This window comes from Topomyia yanbarensis, chromosome 3, assembly GCF_030247195.1.
Source record: "Topomyia yanbarensis strain Yona2022 chromosome 3, ASM3024719v1, whole genome shotgun sequence".
Classification (NCBI taxonomy): Eukaryota; Metazoa; Arthropoda; class Insecta; order Diptera; family Culicidae; genus Topomyia; species Topomyia yanbarensis.
Genome location: NC_080672.1, coordinates 418,846,262 through 418,870,216, shown reverse-complemented (window position 1 = coordinate 418,870,216; position 23,955 = coordinate 418,846,262). Strand labels below are relative to the sequence as shown.

Genomic DNA, 23,955 nt, shown 5'->3' with positions numbered 1-23,955 from the left:
AGGAAGCAACGTGGACAACCGTATTTGTTTTCGAATCTCGCCTCTGGGGGATTTTTTTTCACATGGTTGCTTAGCTTCACTTACCATTTTCGAAACAAAAATTGTTTTTAAATACTTTTTTTTTATAAAATATGCGCTTTGGATAAGTTCTCGGTGACGCACGCTCGTCCAGTTGGCATGAATATTAACAGTGCAAATATACCAATCAAATATTTTTGAGATTCACTCCAAACGAAGACAATTTATTTCTTGTGTATTTCGTCAATACAGGTGATATTTACTTTGGCCTTTCGTCTGAAAGATTTTGAAAATTAGCTTTTGAATATGCAGTACACTGCCGCTAGAAGCATAACTGTCACATGTGCTATGGGAATCCCTATACACATGGGACAATTATGCTTCTAGCGGCAGTACACGTCGGAGTCAAAATGCCGGGGTATTGAGATTGAAATGCAATGGCAAATGTCGGGTAATATACAGTTTTATAGATGATATATTCAGCGCTTTCCATTAGGAAATCTGAAGAAATTGAATTTTCATTTGATTGCTTATTTTCTGGCGTACATATAACTCTCAATATCAAAGGCAACATTACACACTTCTCAGCGGGCCTACTGCAAGTATCATCCGCATGGCCTTTTCCACATTTACCGCACCGTTGCTTGTTGCTACAGCAGAGTTGCACAAAATCATGATCATCACTTTTTCTTCAAAATGTACCCAAAGCTTCAGTCACAAATCAAAATGATCGTCTTTTTCAGTTGAGAGAACTTGAGCAACCGAAACTGAGCATAGTGAGTACCAACAACAGTGACGAGGGAGAGTGAGAAAAAAAATGACGGGGCGCAGACAGCCGAGTCAAGTGACAACACACAATGATAATTTCTCTTTCCTTTTTGTCTACCACGCGAATTCAACAAGCGTAGTTTTTATTCACTAAATAATCACCATATACGATTCAATCACTAGCCAGTGCTTATTGACCCTTCGCAATTGCCTTAAATTCGATCAAAATCATAGTACATACTGATAGTTAAACTTGAACATGTTGATAAACTTGAAAGTTACTTATAGCTTACATGCTCCTGAATTGGTAGTAATGCATATTGTTTTTTGACCTGGTTTACTGCAGAAATATTTATCAACAGACAGAGCATATTTTTAACTAACCAAACACATCAACATGATCAAAACACAACATATATTTCTTTTGATTTCCTTGCATTTTAACCCTGCCTACTGTGTTTGGGTGCTCTAGACTGTGAATAAACAGAAGTTAGTTTTATGTTATTAGGGAATCCCATAGAATGTAGAATGAATATTATATGATTGAATATGACATTAAATGAGCAATTTACGTGGCTTACAACTCCTATCAAAACGGTGACGGAAAATGAAAGACAGTATTTCTCAAACAATTTTCGGTTAGCAACCAAACCAATTGTTTAATAGATAATGTATTTGAACTATAATATTGAATTCAAGACTTGCATCGTGCAGAATTTAAAATTCCCTTTGCTTGGCCTAATGACAATAATTTTCAAAACTGACTGTCATCGAGAGGCTTCAGTCAAACTGAGTGAACAAAAGAGCGAAAAGACAGAACATTTTTTTCGCAAAGGCACTCACGTAGTATGACTGACACTATATGGTGCTGTCACAGTGCGAGAACTTATACGGAAAGAGAGTCGAATATGAGTACTTGCGACTGTGTAGGAAGGTTTTCTGTTTACGGTTACCGAATGCAGCACTGTGCTACAGTAGGTGGCCGTGTTACCTACTTGTGTGCTTGCAATTCATGACCCGCGGTACAAACAGATGCACAGATAGACGAACTCCTCCCACTTCAACGTAGCTCGGAAGTGCAGATCCAGCGAAGGTTACGCGAAACGAGTGTGATGGATAGTAATTCCCATCTTCGATGGACTTTGAGTGCATTTGCTTGCACTCCAAAATCTTAACTGATTGAAGGTTAGGGTCATTAAAGCGGCCAACCACATCATTCATTAGATCATCGACAGTTAGACCCGCATCACTTACCACACCGTCGATCTCCACATCACGAGAAGGAATGTAGACGCGATACTCCATCGTAAAGAGGCTATTACTAAGGATAGCATTGGCCTGTTTCAAGTCAGTAACGAATAAGCGCAGTTTATCTAACTGTACCCTTTTAATTTCGGTTACGGCCGAGTAACGTTTTGTCAGCTCCCGTGCAATAGTTATGCTGTTTAACGGTTTATTTTTGGGCCGAAAGTATACCACCCAAGGACCAGTGGATTCATCCTGGTAAACTTTGACTCGAGGGGGGAGGGGGCTGTGAGACATTGGGGGAAAGTGGGGGAAGTGGATCGTCCATAACATCATCTGTCTCCTAATCAGATACACGTCCCTCTTACCCATAAGATTCGTCTTCGGTGGGTGATCCTTCTGTTTGTTCCATGTTGTTGCGGGAGTAACACGCTCGACCGCACTATTTAACTTAAATCAAAATAAAAAAATAAGAAGAATCAAATACAATAATAAAAACAATCAATAAGAAAAGTAAAAAACGAAACACTTCACCAGTTGGCTCCTGATGAGCTGGTAGGTGAATTGATCCTTCGTTTGATTTATCCGTCACCCGCGTGACGTTCACCTGGTGTATAGCTCGTCTAATGGCGATTTTGCTTGAACCTGAAACTGAGTCAGGTTCTAACCCCAACCGCTGTCAGTTCATACATTTTGACAGCAGTTGGGGTTAGGAACTGACTCAGTTTCGCCTCATACGAAAACCACATAAACAAACTTATCTTTCAGGCAAGAAAACTGTTTAGCACCGCACTACTACTTATACTACAGCCCTTGCTGTGATAAACACCTTCACCGATATCGCCTAACTCAAGGTAATGTTACAACAAACAACGCGCGTGTGTAACGAAGGAACACTCGGTTACGAATGTTTCTTACTCTTATATTGTGTATTATAGACTTATAGACCATAAGTCCTTACCTCCATAGTTTTTGAATGACTTGAAAAAAAATCTCTTTCAACTGGGCATCCATGAGTGTATAACGACTAAGAGATTACTGTTTACGATTATAAAACTGAAGACTTATGTTCAAAAACGTTCATGGATTACTTATAACAATCGTTGCAATCAATTCAATATTGAATTCCCTAAACCTCAAGGAGTGTATACAATATTCCTTGGTTGGGTATTTCGGACCTTTGTTTGATTTGCTTGGGAATGTCCATACACAATCTAGTAAAAGAAAAACTACCTAAAGCAAATATGAGTGCGGAGTCGGAAAATCGATTAAGGGAAGCCGTCACTAGCGCCGCATAGTAGGAGTTTCCTAATCTTCTAAACTAGACTAACCTTCGGGCAATCCTTAGCCTCAAAAAGAACTATGCTGAAGACCATTCTTAATTATCATGATATTGAAATGCAAAAAATAAAAGAAATGGCATGTTCACTAGCGCCGCACAGCGGATGAAATCCGAATGAATCTTCTTCCATCCCCAACTTTATCGGGAACAACATCGACCTAAACCATAAAACCTTGGAGATAGAACATAATTTTCCAAATACTACGCTAAGCTATTATGTACTTTAGCGCAGCCTAGTGGACGAATCTAAAAATGAATTATTCATTTACGTGCAGCATTTGATCTACTGATGTTGTATTGTCAAATTGAGTCACTAGCGTTGCCTGGCAAGTTAATTCCAAAAATAATCCATAGGTATACGGGTTGATCTTGGCCTACTGAAAACCTTTTCAGAAAAGATCATATCTTTCAATTAACAGAATATTGACATATACCATTATATTATGTGCTGTGTGTGCTCACTAGTGCCGCATAGAGAATTCCAAACTAATCGGTCACCATCGCAACGTTGCGATAATTACATGATCTACGGAAATCGTTTTTGTCGGATTCCTTTCAAGCGGCCCAATTAACCGTGCATTATGAGACACAACTCTACGTGTTGTTCGGTGTGGAATTTGTTTATTTTCCCGTATAAGTTGGTACCACAATGAATCAAATTGTTCAAAACCGTTTTGATCAACATATTAAGGTCTGCACTCCGGTTGTCCGCGATTTGACTGCGCCGTATAACAATATCTACACATTTTGATATATTTTATGATTGCACCTAATGATTAATCCGCTTAGAGCAAAACTTATTTCTTATTTAAGTGCTTTATTTTGTAAATAAACAAACATCAGCTGTTAAATGACAGCTCGGCCATCTACACGCACACATTCAAGAGTGCACTCGATTTGCATTGGAGTGTTCCATTGGCACCGTGCCAGTGCAAAACACTGGTGCGGTGCCAGTGCCATCAATCGAAAACCCTAATTGAAAGATGTTTCGCTGCTCCCAGGCATTAATTATTAACTGATTCCCTGTGCAACTTTAGCTAGTCCAGATCGATAACGGAGTAGCACCCAGGGGTGGTCACACAAGCTCAAGCTATTTGAACGCATACGTATATTTGTTATTGTTCGATTTCTCAAAACACTATAAAAAGATTCTGTATTAGCTTTTGCAGTTTTCTGTAAAAGCTTCTTAGTATTTATTTTCAAAAGCTTTTTAGCACGATGTCTGTGTTCTGTATGTCGATATAGTGCTAGATTTATTGCTTTACATTTCAGATGCATTGAAGCATTACAAATACTGCTATACGACTAGTTAGCAATGGAAATGCTAACTTATAGCTTATTTAGAGTTTTAAATTAGAGCTTATGGTTACTTGAGTAACGACACAAAACGATTAAAACAGAGCATTCTGCACCCCCGGTAGGATGCTGAACGATCTGCAGGTGATACAATAGCTGAAATAATACTTGCAACCCCCGGAGGGATTTAGAATTTTTATTTTAACAGTGAGCGGATATATTCTGCTTGATTGATGGTCTGGAACATAATCAGCACGCTAAGTCCAAGATAGTGAAATTGTAGGGTGTAAACATTGGCCAACGTCTAATAACGTTGTTCTTGTGGTGAAAACCAACTTTTTCATACGCAACCATTTTATACGGATCAACCGAAAATGGAACGTTTCATCAGACAATACAGGTTATGCAACCATGGTAGATTCATTTGCGCCAATTCTACAAACAGACACTGCACAATGGAAAACTTTGTGCTTAGAAAAACCCACCTACTATAACCGTAAACAGCACACCGTCATCTTATGCCAAACCACAAACAGCTATAAAATCAATATCTACGGATCTGACAGAAATAAATATTCAACAATCACGTCCAGTGTCTCCAAGCCAACAACCAGCACATCAGCAAAGAAGCGGACGTAGAAGAGGACGGATGCGTTTGTCCGTGCGCTCACATTTCTGTTTCACGCTTTCTTCGAAAATACTTTGAATTGGCTTCTCAATATTTTGTAGTGTATTCCGTCGATTCAAGCAATACAACTCGTTTTATAAACTTGTACACAAAGTAGACAACTCACTTGAGAACGTTTGTTTTAACAAATGTCAACTATCAGTTTTCATTTTTTTACGCTTTCATCATATAACAATTTAATAAGACGAATGATTACAAAGAAATGACTATTGCTATTTATATTGCTCTTCTATGAATACCAGACGTGTTCGCCTATCTTCCGGGTAAAAACACGGGCCCCCAAATACGACCCGGGACCCAGGGCAATTACCCTGTGAGCCTACCCCTCTCATCGGGCCTGGGTGGAAAACTGGTGGTGTGTCTAGATGTGATACTGTAACCGTACTGAAAGAACTAACTATTAAGTAGTTGAATTTGAGTGGACGCTATGCAAATAAAAACCCGAAGTAAGTAAGGTAGTGTCGGGGAGAAATCAGATTTTGGGCAAGAGGAGTGTTTTTGCGGGTCGGGTGGCGGCAGCGCAAACCCGTTCCCTGAGACGTTAGGGTTTTGTAAATCGAAAATACGTGCTTTTAGAGAAAAACATTTTTAGTTCCATTTACAACATTGTAATGACATCTCACCCTGTCTCATTGTCATTTAATCGGCTAATTGAGAAAAATTGCTGCAATTTATAATTTAGGTAAGCAATTACTAATTAAATCACACGATTATATTGAAACTCTAATTGCATCATTATATTTGCCTGAATTATACTTCTGTTCAATATCCGGGCCTCATCGTGAAGCGCGGGCCCGGGGGAACACTCTGTCCAACCGCTTCCCTCGGCTGGCCTGCATGTTGAGATTACTTTTTCAAGTATAATAGATTCACAAAGTGCATTGCTACACCGTCGTCACTTTTTTACAAGATAATTCCTTTATTATGGCTTAAACGGCCTACAATTTCAATATAAAATTAATAAAATCTTCGTCAAACCATGCTAATAATATAATCTCTTGACCGATTTTACGGACGCATCATCATTTGAGTGATGATGGCCTACATACCTTTGCTACGGCTTGCCCTTTTTCGAATCAACAAGCACTTGTGAACGTTTCCGAATGGCACCCATCCTCCTCTGGTTCCAATGCAGCAATCTCGAAACGTGCTGGAAGGGAGGACGAACCAGAATGGGTAAATGACGTTCAATTAGCGCCCATGTTGCCAACTGCATAATGATACAGGACACGCCATTTACCTACCGCCCGTGACGAGCTAACTAATGCCATTTGCATGCCCAGATCCTAGCAAGCCGTGATCAAAGGTAGGAGGCCACATAGTGGGAATTACCCGACTGCCTACCGACATACGGTTGCGAGGGAGGGTTCGGGGATTCGTGCTCTAGTGTTCCGTGGCCGCCGGTTGGCCGCTGATTTATGGTCACTTTCACCTGCGTACCGATTTGCGCGCGGATATAATCGTGAACCGCACGGAGACCCCACGTCGTGCTCGGTGCGCGAGAAAACGCGCTTTTGCCTGTTCACCCGAACTCGGATCGCAGTCAATGGGCAGTCGGAGCACGGATTGATATTTTTGCAGATTTTGCATTCCTTTTCGCTGTACGGGTCGGAACGGCACTGCCGGTAAGTTGATCCCGCGCAAAGGTCAGATGTTATTAATGATCCGACAGGCTACTGACGTGAGGTGAATATATTCAAATTGTGTTGGAGTGGGCCTTTTTGCAACTTTGGCTCTGGGATCTTATGAAACCGCGGGTTTACAAATTTTCGCAAACAAACTGGACTACATGCCACACTTTGATAAATATGAACTTATACCAAATAAGCCTACCAAAAATTATTAAACTTGTTCAAATTTCGGAGTTTCCGGTATGCTGACCTTAACTCGGTTGTTCTGAAGAATGCATATTTTAAGATCAGAAAATCATTTAGTGGTCAGTTATAAATAAATGACGATAAGGATTGTTCCTTCCAAATTGTTCATCGCAAGACGATTTGCAAAATGGTGGGATCATGCGTAGCCAGACTTTCTTATGACATCAAATCTAATATTTGCTCCGATGAAACTTCTTCCCAATGAACGAAACAGATAAAATTCCGCGAGTTTATCTAATCCGAAAGTTCGCATGAGTAACTCAAACTGTGTTTAATAGCAAACCGAGATCGGATGACCCTTTCCCCGTGGACCATGCCTATATAGCAAGCAAATAAAAGCGGAAGAATAATTATAATAAATTACCCTTGGTAACGCTCCATGATGGATCATATCTTTCTCTCCCCTCGACAGACAAATGCCGATGCACCGAAGATGTCTAATGCTGCGCGGGAATGAAATTGCTGCGACGAGCACAGCAAATAGATGATAAATTTCTTAGATTTTTGTACGCCGATAGTGAGCTTGGTATGATAATGGTCGCAATTGCCATTAAAAATTTAATGTTTATTGATTCAAAGTGCACCCGTCACACAGCAGGGTACCATAGAAACGGCCTGTTGCGATTTCGCTGCGGTCATTATTGCCGCCACAATGGATTTATGCCGGACGGCATCTAACTTGGCACTCTTAGTAATGGGACAACAAAAATTGGGTGTATTTCGGCTTAAAATACTATTAGAAGTATATATTTAAATTTATAAAACAAATGTACAGAATTCGCTTAAACTTTGAAAACTTTTTCCGATATCTTCTGATATAACAATCGACTAATCTTGAGTTTCAAATGAAAGGCCTAACGTGACAATTTGACACTATCATTTTTGTTTTGGATATGTTGTTTATTTTCTGAGATTTGGGTGATTTTGTCAAAATACAGCATGTTTTTGGCATATAACTTTCAATCACGGAAATTTGGTCACGCTACGTGCAAATGATTAGAAAGGTAAAAAATACCTTTCTAGCAAGCTATAGATTATCAAAATCCGTTCACGAGCGGCGGAAATATATAACATTTTTATATGTTTATTCCTCACTTACTAATTTCCAATAATCAAAATTGAGACCTTTACATAGAGAGTATTGTTCTACTGGTGCATTAGGTGTACAACTATACCGGTTTCAATTATCGAGATATTCGATTCAAGAAATGTTCCCAAATAGTGCTATAATGGACTCACTTCCCAAGATTATGGTCCATCAGTAAAGTTAAAGCACTAGATTATTTTAAACAATAAAACAAAAATTAATGGAAACTAGTAAGTGCATTGTATAGTGTAAAGTGCCCTTTTCACCATATTGTGGAAGGTGCCTCACTAATTCATTGTATATCAATTAGCAATTTTTCAAATAATGAGATTTTCACAAATTTCTCAGAACTTTGTGAAGCAATGGTTCCCAAATTCGTTTTATTCATTTAGGGGAACATGTGGAGGCTTGACCAAGTGCAAAATTTTATTATTGGATTTGACGTGCTCTATTAAGTTCTTAATTTTTTTTTCAAATTTTTTTTATACTTGTTTCGATCTTTTAAGTTAATTTTAAAAGTTTGGAATGAAAAATACTTTCCTTATAGAAAATATTCCGCAATTATTAAATTTGCGTTAAATGATGTAATTTTTTACCAAACTTTGTATGGACATATCTACCCAACTAATAATCACTTTTTAAGTACTCATATATCGACTACAACAGGAAAAGGATTACAGTTTGTTTTATGTCATTATTTTTTGTTCTGATTTTTCAAAATTCTCTTGGTCAAGTCTCTCCAGGCCTTGGTCAAGTCTCACTGCTGTGGGGAGACTTTACCAAAACAAACGTTCACAGAAAAACTAACTTTTGAAAAATTAAATAAAAAATTCTGCAAAAAATCATGAACATGCACAATAGCTTTGCACATTATATCTCAATGACTTTTGAAGGACTGAAAGCTTTTTCAAAGATTTATGCAGGTATAGCTGAAAACCTGGTCAAGTCTCATGTTCCCCTAAAGGGCGAACACGAAATTATTGCGACACATTCAACAGGGCATAACTTTTTTACCATTGGGTAAAAATCAACCAAATTTTGCACACTTTCTCATTGATGTGTATTGTTTACATGCTGTCAAACTCGTGTTTTTCGATTCAACGAAAATGGAGGTGAACCAACGCGAGTCGAGAGAACAAATTGTTTCCAAACACCTGGAATTTCCTGACCTGTCGCAACGGCAGTTGGGAAAAATGTTAAACATTCACCATTCAACCGTCTCCAGAGTGTTGAAGCGGTTCCAGGAGCGGTTGACGTTGGACCACGGCAAAGGAGCTGGAAGAAAACCGGGACCGGAGAACAAAAAGACGGAGGGAAAGGTGAAGCGGATGATTAAAGCAAATCCCAACGTCTCAAGCCGTGATTTGGCTAAAAAGATCGGCATGTCGCAGAGCTACGTCCAGAATGCAAAGAAGAGAGCTGGACTACATACATACAAGGTACAGAACTTCCCAAACCGCGATAAGAGGCAACAATCGACGGCTAAAACTCGGGCACGGAAGCTCTACGAGAAGATGCTGCCAAATATGGCTGCTGTCGGAAAATGTCGCCAAATATGTCGGAAAATGTCGAAGTTCGCCTCCAAATATCTCATTTGGTAGGCCATCTGCTCTTGCGGACTGAGCAAGACGAAGCTCTGCTATTTTGGCCAGATTTGGCATCATGCCACTGTTCTAAAAGTGTCCTGGAGTGGTATGAGACCAATTCTGTCCATTTTGTTCCAAATGACATGAATCCGCCAAACGGTCCGGAGCTGCGCCCGGTGGAGCAGTACTGGGCAATGATGAAGCGGGAACTTCGGAAGAGCAAGAAGACAGTCAAAGACGAGAAGGACATGTTAAGAAAATGGAAAAAAAACTGAGAAACTGGTACCGGATGACACTGTAAAGACTTTGATGGAGGGCATCAAGCGAAAATGCGTTCAATTTTACACTCAAGGCTCCATCGATTAACTTTTCTTTTGATTTTTGAAGTAAATATATGTATAAAATTACCCTAAAATTTTGGTTTGATTTTAAATATTATAAGAAAATTGGCATGACATTTTCGGTGTCGCAATAATTTCGTGTTCGCCCTTTACTTTATCCAAATAACTTTTTTTTTAATTTCGTTCCGTATACAAATTTTTGTTCAGATTATTCTTTTCGTGTATTTTATTCATCCTGTTTATTTTGAGGTCGTGAAGGAGTCTTCCAAACTCCCTTCTCAGGCGAGTATTTTGCTTTAAATGACGATCCGCTTCCTTAAAACTTCTGGTGTCCAGCTTGCCATCGGGTACATCACGTCCTTGCAATTTATCGGGACGCTTGGCACGTCGCGTCGATGGTTTGCGGTTGTATTACCAAAACGTCAGAGGGCTAAGGACGAAAATCGAGGACTTGTATTTGACTGCTCTTGACGGCGACTACGATATTTTCGTTCTAACGGAAACTTGGCTTAATGATCGTATTACATCGATGCAGATCTTCGGGGATTCTTACGCGGTTTATCGTGCGGATCGAGGTGCTCGTATCAGTATCCATAGTCGCGGCGGGGAAGTTTTAATCGCTGTTTCTTCCGCACTTGCCTCCTGTGAGTTTGGTGTGGATAGTTCATCAAGCATTGAAGCAGTTTGGACGAAGATTACTACGCAAACGAAGAACTACTTTATTGGAGCTGTTTACATTCCTCCTGAAAAACGACTTGATTGTTCTATTACGCAGTTCCACCTAAACTCCATAGAGCGCGCTTCTTCTCAGGCAGATACAAACGATGTGATGATAGTCCTTGGCGATTTCAACCAACCAGGACTCATGTGGGTACCTTCGGGACATGGATACGCTTACCCTAACCCGTTATCCTTGACAACAAATCCTGCCAGCCGCTTACTTCTGGACGGGATGGCTTTTCACGGACTAAATCAAGTAAGCACGATTTCCAATCATTAATCCCGTTTCCTTGACCTTGTGTTCGTCAGTGAAAATGCTTTGCCTGAGTGTTCTGTGAGTGAAGCTTCCAGTGTGATCGTTTGGATAACTATCATCCCGCTTTAGAAATATCCAGTTATATCATTAGTTCACCACTATATGAAGAAGCTTTAGCTGTGAATTGTCGTAAATTTCGCAAAACTGATCTAGTAGCTCTACGCCGCTCACTGCTACTGATTGACTGGAGTGTACTACTTGATCAAGTGGATGTAGATGTTGCAGTTGATTTCTATAATCGGTTACTCCTTGACTGTGTTGAAAAATCTGTTCCAAATTATCAACCTCCCAGGAAACCTCCCTGGTCGAACGCAATGCTTCGGAATCTGAAACGCATCCGTGCCAAAGCTCTACGTGCGTACACAAATCGACGATGCCCTACTCTCAAGCGCTTTTTCGCACTCGCCAGTAATGAGTACCGCTGTTATAATGAATTGCTGTACAAAGGATATGTGAACCGCATCCAACAAAACTTACGACGAAATCTGAATGGCTTCTGGACTTTTGTTAATACGAAGAGGAAGGAAACGGGTCTTCCGTCTAGGAAGGTCTACAATGGCGAAGTAGCGACTACGACGGCGACAAAGTTCTCCTTATTTGCCAGTTACTTCTCGAGTGTCTTCACTATTGATGCGCCAACTGCCATCGAGCTCGACAACGCGTCCCGTGATGTTCCCGTTGGTGCGGTGGATATGAATGTATTCACCATTTCAGAATAATCGGTTCTCTCTGCAATACAAAAAACGAAATCGTCGTATGCTCCAGGACTAAGTGCCATGCCTTCAGCTGCTCTGAAAAAAATGTTCGGATATTTTAGCGATTCCATTGACGCACTTTTTCAATGTGTCACTTCAGCAGCAAAAATTTCCCGATTATTGGAAGTGTTCAGTCATGTTTCCGGCACACAAAAAAGGTGACAAAAGCAACATCGAGAACTACCGGGGAATCACTTCGCTGAGAGTCGAGTCAAAAATTTTCGAATCGCTTAGCAACGAAGTGCTGTTCTTTGCTAGTAAACATTACATAAGCACTTGTCAGCACGGATTCACATCCTTTTGTACGAAACAAATGTCCAAACAACTGCAGGTGGACACGATCTACACAGATCTTAAGGCTGCTTTCGACACTGTAAACCATGAGATAGACATAATTCTTTTTAAGATGAACACCTTTCTTGAACATACTGAAGCTTTATCATCGTTATATAAGAAGTTATGTTGAATAAAAACTTTTAAGGGGTCATTCACAAACAACGGTCAATAGCTTCGAGTGTACTATAAATAGAGATTTTTGGTCTTCAGTTTTCGAAAAAACAAGTTCTTTGACATTTCTGAATACTTCTGAGTCTTGTTTTTCATACTTTGAAAAAAAAAATGTAGTAAACATCTCACCCAACGTCAGTAGCTTAGTGATTTTTTTTTTCAAATCAAATAAGCCAAAAATAAAATTTATATCTAGCGGTGGAGATGCTCTAAGAAGTTTAAAAAAAAATTCACGTAGTCATTGTTGATGGTTGAATTATTTGATAAAGTGATTTTTCACATTCGAGCTTGGAAAGATTTATCATATCCTTGGAATTCCAAATGGAATAGATAATGAGAAGTTTCTGCGGAGTGTTGATCACATTTAAATACAATCCGGTCGCCATTAATTATACTATTGGTAAGATTCTAAAACCGGATTGATGCAGCTGATAACATAATAGGAAATGCATCAGAATACGTTAACTTTTTACTTGGTTCTATATTCACGGCGAGAGCTCTAGACTGAACCGTAGGCTGAGAAGCACAAATATGACACTGATAACAAAAAGAGAAAAGTTAGAAAATATCGAGCCAAATCAATAAATACTGTTTGGTATATCATTCCAATCATCCAGCGGGTTCGGTCACGCATAAATATGCATTAGTGCCGGGCAATCATCGTTCGTCTCAGCCACCAGGTGCCACCTGAATGGAAAGCTTCCAGGCCCCGGAGAGCCGCTACCAGCGTCAAATGCACCCGCAGCAGTAGTGCGCCGAAGGATTAGCGCGATTATGTTGTGTGTGGGTTTGGACTTTGCGTATAAAAAGATAAGGTTGAAAGTTATACTGCACTAAAAACTAAGGCTTGCAGCGGCATCTGCACCCAGAAAGGCGCCCAATGAAGTGCAAAAGCTGTTTTAATAGCAGCAATAAAAAGTGAAACTATTGTAGGGCTAGAGTAGCTTTTATTAGATTTGTTGGTTGAAGTTTCACTTTTCACGAGGGCTGGCACTGCAAAACTGTTTGTTTGTCTTCTGGGAATTGTATATTGGAAGTTAATTGTACATACAAAGGTTCCATTTGAATGAATACAAAAAGTTCGTCGGAACGTGACGGGTTTCAATAATCCAACAAAAGTGTCTTACATTAATTTACGACTATATAATTGGTTGTGAGTATTGCGCAATTACCCTGCATCGTCCACCGAATTTAACGACCGTGATCAAGCGATTAATGGCATCTTCGTGGTTGATAATCTCTAGGGCATTACACTCTTTTTTTAAATCTCTCCCTTTCATATTGTGATGTAATGTCAATGTAAGCTCAGATGTCAAATTTCACATCAGTTGTACAATTTTTGAGTTCCGCCCACATCGCTTGAAGCTTTCGACATAGGTAGGGGACGATGGGGAGTTGTGAACATAGTTTTGTCTTCGGGGTATAATTACCATAAACATCAGTTGATTGTCAATAATATAACGGGTACTGGACAGGACACCTTAATACATCCACAAGCTAAACTAATTTAAAATAATCGTAATCGTGTTTAAGATATGGTAATTTACGTGAAATGCGTGAAATCGGCATTTTTTATTTTGGTGGGGAGTTGTGAACTATCGTTACACTGACTTACTTTGAAATCGGTTGCAAAACAGGATGCTGCGTATCATAAATACAGTTAAAACACATTTTTTATGTGTTATTTTTAGTTGCTAAATTCACAAGCATGAAGAACATAAGTTGATGCAACATCTGCCGATAGAAAAAGGGCAGTCATAACAACATAAACATTTGACAGTAGTTACAAAAATTTTATCATGTAAAGTTTAACGGGTATGGACGGACTGTCCCCTACTATGGCAAAATGTAAGGAAAAATATATTAAATGCTAGAACTTTTGAAATAGCATTCGAAACATTTCAGTTTATACTTTCTACTTCTTTAGCATTTCAATGGAAATTCGTTTCTCGAAAAATACGGAAAGTTGGTGTTTTGGGACATTTTGTCCCAAAAATTTCCTATTCTCAATATGACGCTGTTCTATGACGCAAATCGTACATATTTTGCAGTTTTTCTGATGTAACAAAACCTCGGCGATCGAAAAATATCTTTGCGACCTGTGTTAGAATACGAGCAGTTGGGGTTCTAGGGCATTCTGTCATTCATATCGAAATTATCATTTTCTACTGCATATATCTCTATTACTCTTCAATCAATTTCTTATAAAATGTACCTTGTAGAACGTGGAATATTTTCAGGAACAAAATCGAAATAGATTTGTTACAGGTAAAATTCAGAAACAATTGACAATTGTTGACAATTAGTCTAGAATACACATTTTTGTCATCAAATGTCCCAATACCCCATCTTATCCTATTTGTATTGAAATCAATTATCTACCATGTGACTCCTGAGCGTTTTTCACAATAGCTATAGTAAATTAGATAGTAATTTATTGTTAAATAAACTTGATATGTGCGATTTAATGAAAAACTACAAGGGGCAGTCCTATGTGGTTGCACGACCTGTAGACGTAGGACTATACTACTTAATGTAAAATATTTTTTTTCTCAGTACATTCAGAGTAATAATAAATCCAATATATTTCATACGTATAGTTTAAGCACAACAAATCAACATCGAATGTTACACATTGAACCAAACCTTCTTGGTTATCAGGTCATTTCATTTGTAGTAGGTGATCGAATCCAATTAAACTTATTTGAGAAGATCTGAAGCAAGAAAACAGAAAACCGTGATCAAACTAAATCATTATAGCACAAGATCAGCTTTTAAAAATTGTAAAAACTTTTCGATTGTGTGGTAAATAAAACACCCGGACCGGCAAAGAAAATTCAAATTTTAGACAATATAATCACATTTCATTTATAGACCAAGCTTTCTAGTTATATTTTGCCATTATTATAACTTTCCTAAATTACGCATACAAATGTAGCGAATGCAGTGGTCTTAATCATATATCGAAACTATAAATATACAAGAATCGAAAACAATTTTATATATGGATTTAGATGCGTTTTTGCAACGATTTTTCGAGTGGCAGTGTATCGTTCATAAATAGGCTTTGTAGTATGTTCCTATTAGCAGAATCAAAATAGGATAGGCTGAGTGGAAATGAATCACGTAAAATGGAATTGTATCAGTGAATTGATCGAACGTAAATAATAAACTTTCGTTGTGCTTTCCATCGATCCGCGTAAATTTGTTGCTAAGAAATTTTTCGTCTTTGCGCAAGGAAAGCACAGATTTCCATCATGCAGGTTACGCATGTAACCGCTAACAAACAGAAATGCCACAATGAAATCTGTGTTTGGGTCAAAAATATCTTTTTACCATCTGTGATAACTGAAACAGGAAAAAAATCTGTGAAAAATTTCCAAAAAATCTGTAACAGATCACAATATTTCCAAAAACCTGAAAAATTTTCATCAAAATGTCAAAAATTTGCCATCCGTGAAAAAAATCTGTGATCAAAAATTGTGAAAAAATCTGTGAATATGGTAACCCTGCTAAAAAATTACACATTCGCCTCAAACATTGAACCCAGGCGCACTAAGCAAAATGAGTCAACGCTGACGATGACGGGTAGAGCGAAATAGACGACTAGTGCCACGACACTATGTTAACCGTATTTGCAAATGGAGCTCGAATGTACAAGCGATTTTGGGTACGAATAATTGTGTTCGAGATTATACATAAAAGTGTGCTAGAAACGAGCACAATACAAAAAAGCATAGTGTTCTAACGGACAAGCTCAGTCGCGTGTTCGATGGAACTGGGTAGCGTATCTCACAGCCAAGGTAACGGACTTCTAACGCAGCTACACTGGCTGTGAAAACACACAGCGCAATGATCTGCTCCACCTGCCTCTCAACAGGCAACTGAGCTTGTCCGACCAAATCCGTTCTTTAAATAGTCGATGATGACGTCATTTATAGAAGCGTAGAGCGCTAGGTATACAAATACGTCGTGCCGGATTTGGGAAGCGTTATCTTCACCAGCCCAGGCACCGGCAAACAAAGACTCTGCCTCACGCAATGGTTGACCTTCACTGGCAATATCAGGAATCAGGAATCAGTAGCGTCTGGCTCAAATGGCACGTTCCCCATGTTGATCGGAGATTTGTGCCTTGCCAAGAATCGTCTTTTCATCATTTTCCTGATGGGAAGGATTGGGGAAGTGGTAAGGTTAGGGGTAAGGAAAACAACGACACAGAACAATTAAAACAGAGCATTGTGCACCCCCGGAGTGATGCTGAACGATCTGTAGGTGCTACAACAGCAGGAATAAAACTTCCAACCCCCGGAGGGATTTAGAACCTCTACTCAAACAGTGAGCGGATATATCAACACCCCCGAGGGGATATTGAGATAGCAGAACGACAACACCCCCGAAGAGATATTGTCATTCAAATACGGCTAAAAAACTATAGCTCTTTACCACACTGGGTTAGAAACAAAAGCATATCTTTAAATTTCAGCTCTCTGTACATAGGTTCATCTTTGTATGGAGAACCAAAAATCCGAAAGCGCAATTGCATTCATACAGGGCAATTGCATTTCAAATGATATGATGTTCCGTAATCGGATTCACAAAGATCACATGAATAATACTCAGCGCGCTGAATAGTAGCCATGTGATAATTGAGTTCGCAATGTCCAGTCAGTGCCCTGACCAGAATACTGCAGTTGTGCTTGGAAAAATGCAACACATTTTTTGACATTTTCGGACTCACATCCGGCAGAAAAGCCTTTGTTTGAACCGAGGGGAATGACACATACGGATTATCACGAATAGTCATGCCAATTGCTTAAATTTTCTTCTACACAATCAATGAAGTTTCTAGGTAAATAACAACGTTCAAATTCGTAATCATACTCGATCCATACGCAACTACACACTATCTTTACTTATCTATACGTATGCATTCAAATCAAAGTACTCTGACTATTGATGGAATACGTCCGGCAACTGTCAAAACATTTGTTGATTTCTACATATGAAGACAGTAAGGAATTTGCTCTAACAAAATTGTTTTAACCGAGTGATAACACTCATGTTTTAACGAATTGCTAACCTAGGTATAAATAATTTGTAATGTTGTAATGTTATAAAATAATTGTTACCGCCCATTTACTTTGCATTGATCGGCAAATGACAAATGTATAGTGACCGTATTATTTCTGAAAAGTGCGCCGACACAATAATACGGCTTTGAGGGTTACCTATTCATAATATTGATAGGTTTTATTGGTTCAGTTCAAGCATGACGCAAGGGACAAATACACCAACGGGACACATATGATTTGATATTCATTTTCCCCTTTCTCACATTGATACAGATTGAGCATACTTGTGCGGCTTGCCAATGTGAAATTGGCAATACATGTTCAATATTCGTTAACTGTTTTCACATATTAGATGGAAGTTTTCGGATAATGGTAGTAAAGCACGCGTGTGCACGAATGTGATATAAAACAACTGATTAATGAAGTCTCATTTTATTAAGATGGCTTCTGATCAAAAAATTGATTAATGGAAGAAATTTGTTCTATTTTCTAATTCAAATTTTGAATGTACGATACGGTCACTCCTGCATAATGCAATATTGATGAATATATCGATGGTTTCATCAAGTGTGACACATAACATTCGATATTTACAGTTTTAGTATTACTAATCAGATCTAAATTGTAATCCTCGTCGCATGGCACAATATCGAAAAAACTACCCAGTAGTTCAACACCTCTTGATCACGCACATTCAGGAACCTTCACTGGCATCGTTGATAATGAGCATGAACAATTCTTCCCTTTGAGATATTTAAATCCATACACCTTACAGACAGCGAAACGTTTCTTGATTTTCTGCAGAACAAACTCACCCACTGTAATGTCTGTATATACTGCGTTTGAGTCTCTCACTCCATTAATAGCGGGTGCTTCCAGTCCAGAATCACGAAAACGATACAATCTATCCGTCGAGCATTTTTGTAATCCAGATGTCAGCATCCATATAAAGGTCCTCTTTTTCACATGAACAATTTTATTCTTCCGATTTCTTATCCTGAAGACATGCTTAAAATTGCTGGAATCCTTTAAATTCCTGGTTTCTCCAATGTTGGAAAACAGTTCGGCTGATTCATATATTTCGTCTTTGCCATCTGTTATCAATTCTTCGGGAATAGTAACGAATTCAAAATTTCCACACTCAAGTGTTGGTTTTGGCTTTGGCTGCCTTAAAACGATGCTTTCTTCGAATGAAATATCATCAAAATCAAATCCCAATTCGAGCGCGATTTCCAATGCTGCTTGCTTGGCTTGCTCCACTACAGCGGATATTTCGATATCACCGGGAAGTACTTCTTTGCGCGGGAAATGAGAAGTAGCCTTCAATCGAGGAAAAGCCAGATTGTGTTGTTGTCTTGCCATGATGTCTCTTTTGATTTGTATTTTATTCAGGCGAGCTTCGAATCCTTGCATCGTAAAATTGACTATAGTAGATTCTGTTGATGTGAATGAGCGAGCATCACGAAAAATTCCTTCACATGTCTGACTTTACAGTAATGTTATTGTGAATTCAAGATTCTTTGTTCTACATAGAACAACGAAATTAATTAACGTGTGGGCGTTTATTTCCAGTCCCCAGTAGGCATTAGTCGTTATACAGTTTTGTATATTGTTATGCTTCGAGATGCACCAATTGCGCCAGCACCTAATCAGAAACAGAGCTTTCCTGTAATTATAAACAATAATACTAAGTCTCCTTTCGAAGTTGTGGTTCCTTAACCCTTAAATGCGCAATGTTGTTTTAAAACAACATTGCGAAAACCATCCCAAAATTATCATAGTAACGTATTAAAGCTGTGAGATAATTTTCAGAAAATTTGAAAAAAATTGGTTTGCGCCTTTAAGGGTTAAGATACAGTTGAAATATTGTTGCTAAAAAAAGTGAGTTCTAATTCTATGTGTATGATGTAGGCGTACTAATGCCCATCACTCACCACACGTTAAAGATTCGTTGCGACGGCGATAAGGATGGATCCATGTACGAGGATATAATGCATGAAATAATTTTCAGGTGTGCCACAGTGCCGTTGGAAAGAGGAATATGCTGATCGAGACTTGACATGACTTGTTCAGATGTAATTTTTTCTACTGGTCGAAATTTCATCTTGTCCTTGTCACTAAGGTCTCCTTCGGCCAAGCCGTGTTGGTCTTTCGAAACATCACGCATTAGTTCTTCTAAATGTATTTTCGATACTTGAAACCGACCTGGAAAATTTTAAGGTGGTCCAGATTATTATGCAAGTTCCTAATTGAAATTAGTTTTTATACCGAGTATCAACTGCTTGGTCTGATTGACAAGCCTCGTCCGAAATTTATTCGCTAGATGAGTTGGATCCTGAACGCATAGACTGTCATTGTTGGTGTTGGATACGAACCAAGCACCAAAGGGATTGTCGTTATGATTCGGTAGCTTCATTTTTTTCAGCATAGCTCCAATGAATCGGCTATCACCATCAGTTGCCATGCAAACAACTTTAATGTCTTCTTTGTCCATTTCAGCTTGAACAAAGTTCCACTTGTTTAGAACATCGGTTGTTGAAAATTTATTGTTCGTGCAGTAGTAAAGTATACAAAATGGAGCTGCGTCCATACAGATGGGTTGAGCCATGCATAGTTGAACGTTGCGTCCGATGGGCTTATCTTGTATATTCGCTAAAACTTTCCGTGGCGAAGAACATTTAAATAGGTTCATGATGGGCATTCCATTTGTGCCGATTGGTGCTACCAGACCAGAGAGTTTGTCTTCGTTCAGATTATATTCAATGCCACCGGTAATTCTGGTCGCATCTTCGCTCCAGCATATTGCAAGTGGGTATCGGTTTCTTTCCATATATTCCTTCAGCTCTTTTATCATCAGCTTGCCCTCTGTAGAACATTCAGCACTTTTGCTTAAATAACGTTGCACTGTCCGAATGTGCGGATCGAACTCGTAGAGTTCCTTGCCTCCTTGTATGAATCTACAGGGAACATGTGATATGATTGATTATTTCCACAAGGTCTAAATGTAAATATCGTTACCTATATGTAAAAAGATCTTTTTCCAGCATAGTATACCGCATTCCTTGGCCACGAGTTTTGGCGCTACGAGATGACACATTTGATAATATGTCGATTGTATTTGAAGAAGTGATGGTGTGGCCCTCTAAATCTCTGGTACTGCGGTCGGCCGTTCCGTAGCACGATACAAGTTTAACTGCTCGGCCTCATATGAACAAGTGGCAACGAGGGACTCACGCATTTCGCCATTGCTGGATTCTTCATCACAGCACAATGTATCGTGGGACAGTTGAGTTATGTCAACTGTAACAAGATCTGACATAACCGGTTCATCGTTAGAAAATGACGTACACCCAGCCTCAAATTGTGTCGGTTCATCTGATTCAGTACTCCACTGATAAGGACTGATTTTGTCCGACATGTTATCATCCAGACTCTCAACGACCATAGATTCGGTGTACAACGCGTCCGTCATTTGTCGCTTTGACGTCTCGTCGTCAACCAGAGTCGAGCTGAATATAGCAGCGAACGGACGCTTTTGGCTATTCATCGTAGTCACAAATTCTACCTTATGGACGTTCTTGATGTGAGCAAAAAAGTTAGAAACCCTCCAACGACCAGTCTTCTCGGGACGACAAATAATATAGTTTGCTTGTTCGCATAAATTACACCGAACTTTGCCCAATACTCCATGGGCATCTTCACTAATACGTATATCAGTTTCAACCAACGACTTTAGAAAATGCTTCTGCTCTTCAGATCCATCGAAACTAATACACAGAATTGTAAATCAATATTGTACCAACATTTCCCCTTATTTAATTTTACCTTTTCTGGTAGAACAAGACAATCTTCTCACGCACAGAGTTTTCATTATCAATCGCATGATATTTTTTAGTTCCGGAATTATTGCTTTGGCTCCGTCTGGTGAAGAAACCGATTCCCCTTTTTTTAACAGCAGCTGCCACTAACTTGATGACGGCTCGCTCTCCAGCCATGAAACTAAATTCGGCTGGATTGTCATTGAATCTCCGGAAGCAAAGTCGAAGTTAGCGCCAACGGATCCAAGTGAAACACATCTTATATCGCTTTCGATTTCTCGAATTTCTGGATCCCCTAAATTGCCTAACGCGGCATTTATATATTCGGAGAACTCCAAACAAGCCATAACTGTTGTTGGTATTGGTCCCACTTCTTTCTGCATTGTGGCCCAAAAAATATCCTGAGAAAAGAAAATTTTATATAATTGAATATACTTATTATATCGAATAATTATTGGGCATCGAATCTTACCATAATCACGAAAACTACGACTTCTTCTACCACCCTGGAGAAATTTTTTTATTCGGAATGACAACTGAAAACACGATGTACAAATCGCGAAGTTTGATCACAGTTTGCTGTGTTTAAAATACCTCTCAGTAATTGTCTATCCTTGTATTTATACAATTACATACGCGTCAATTCGTTTCAAAGCACAACATCAAAACCTCGATCAAAGCAACACTCTTTGCATACGGACGATATTGTAGAAATGTTACTTTATCATTTCAAAAAAAGTGTCAGGCGTTTCCATTAAAAAGTCAAATCAGTATGTGTCACTCCCCTCGGTTTGAACGCAAGTTTGCAAGCTACACTAATGGTTGGCATGTTCGAATGCAGCCCAAGAGCAAATCTTGTGCTTTATCCAACTTATTCACAGTGGTAGAACTGGTTCTGGACCAACGAAATCAGTCGCAGCGCCAGCTCTCGCCAATTCGTCCGCCCATTCATTTCCAGTAATACCGGAATGACCGGGTACCCTTAGAAGGTAGATAGCATTTGAAATGCTAAGTTCTTCGATTTGAGTTCGACATGCGATTACTAATTTCGATCTCGAATCTGCCGAACTAAGTGCTTTCAGGGCAGCCTGACTATCAGAGCAAAAATAGATTCTTTTACCGCAAATTCCCTGTTGAAGTGCGGATTGTACGCCACACAGAATCGCAAAGATTTCTGCTTGGAATACGGTACAGTATCTACCAAGCGAATGAGATTGGTTTTCATGACAATAGACACCAGCACCGGCTCGGCCCTCCAACAAAGAACCGTCCGTATAACAAACTACGTATTCTTCAAGTTGTCGCTCCATCCAGTCAGACAGCCATTCCTCACGAAGAGGAATTCTCACATTGAAAGTTTTAGAAGGAAAACTACATGTGAGTGTAAGGTCACTGGGAGCAAGTGTGTATTCATCCCAAGTAACCATTTGGGGCCACAGTCTTGTGTGGCTAGTTACACGATCTATTGGGTTACTGTTCCAGAGCCCAGTAACCTTAGGACGGTATGCACAAGAAAGTGCTTCTTGTTTCAGAAACACATGTAGTGGTTTTATGTTCAAGAGTGCCTCGAGAGCAGCAGTAGGTGTTGTCGATAACGCACCAGTCATCGCTATCAAGACCATTCTCTGAAGATGGTTTAACTTTGATTGGATTGTCATGACTTCTCCCTTCTGCCACCAAACAAGGCACCCGTATGCCAGTATCGGTCTAACAATTGTTGTGTGGATCCACTGAATGTACTTGGGTTTGAGTCCCCAAGATTTGCCGAAAGCCCGTCTACATTGGCCAAAGGCCATGCAAGCTTTCTTGATCCTGAAATCGATGTGAGCTGTCCAATTAAGTTTTGAGTCGAGAATTACCCCAACGCACTTAACTTGATCTTCGACAATAATTTCAGAGTCAAAAAAATTGCAATGGACGAGCTCCGGTTGTAATCCTTCGTTGCGTGAAAAGCACCATTGAGGTTTTATTTGGATTAACTGATGGTCCAACATGAAGACACCACCGCTCAACAACACATAAGGCTCGTTGCATCAAATCAAAAAGTGTGTTAATGCAAATACCGGTGATCATTATATGATAATCATCGGCGAAACCATACGTCGGAAACCCAAGCTCATTTAGTTTTCTCTACAAGCTATCGGCGACAAGGTTCCATAGAAGTTGTGACAGCACACCACCTTGAGGACATCCGCAGACACTCAGTTTCCTCATCTCTACTTGTCTTAACGATGAGCACAGATGTCGGTTGCTAAGCATTGCGTGTATCCAGTTCGTGATATATGAAGGTACTCAATGATCTCGTGCTGCTTCCAAAATGGATTCGAAAGACGCGTTGTCAAAAGCACCTTCAATATCGAGAAAAACTCCTAAACTTGATTGCTTTTGTGAAAAAGCTTTTTCAATGTTGTAGACAACATTGTGTAACAGGGTGGTAGTAGACTTCCCCCGCTGATATGTTGCATTGCCCAAGCTATCATCCCGAATGTAGTGGTCGATTAAACGTTCCACTTATTTGA

The 23,955-nt window shown here is 39.4% G+C and overlaps 1 protein-coding gene across 1 annotated transcript; it reads right to left on the bottom strand.

Moving 5' to 3' along the window:
* Positions 1-19,548: 19,548 nt before the first annotated feature.
* On the bottom strand, positions 19,549-20,532 carry LOC131688380 (uncharacterized). The gene is made up of 2 exons (XM_058972586.1): positions 19,887-20,532; positions 19,549-19,823 (listed from the first exon to the last, which is right to left on the bottom strand). The coding sequence occupies exons 1-2, from the start codon at positions 20,470-20,472 to the stop codon at positions 19,549-19,551; spliced, it is 861 nt and encodes a 286-aa protein (XP_058828569.1). The 5' UTR covers positions 20,473-20,532.
* Between the last annotated feature and the right edge of the window lie 3,423 nt (positions 20,533-23,955).

Bases quoted from the DNA above. Each gene is read 5' to 3' on its own strand.
- LOC131688380 (XM_058972586.1), bottom strand. From the start codon at position 20,472: ATGATAAAAGAGCTGAAGGAATATATGGAAAGAAACCGATACCCACTT. The intron at 19,824-19,886 runs GTATAAAAACTA...AAAATTTTCCAG, and splicing joins GACCAAGCAGTTGATACTCG to GTCGGTTTCAAGTATCGAAA.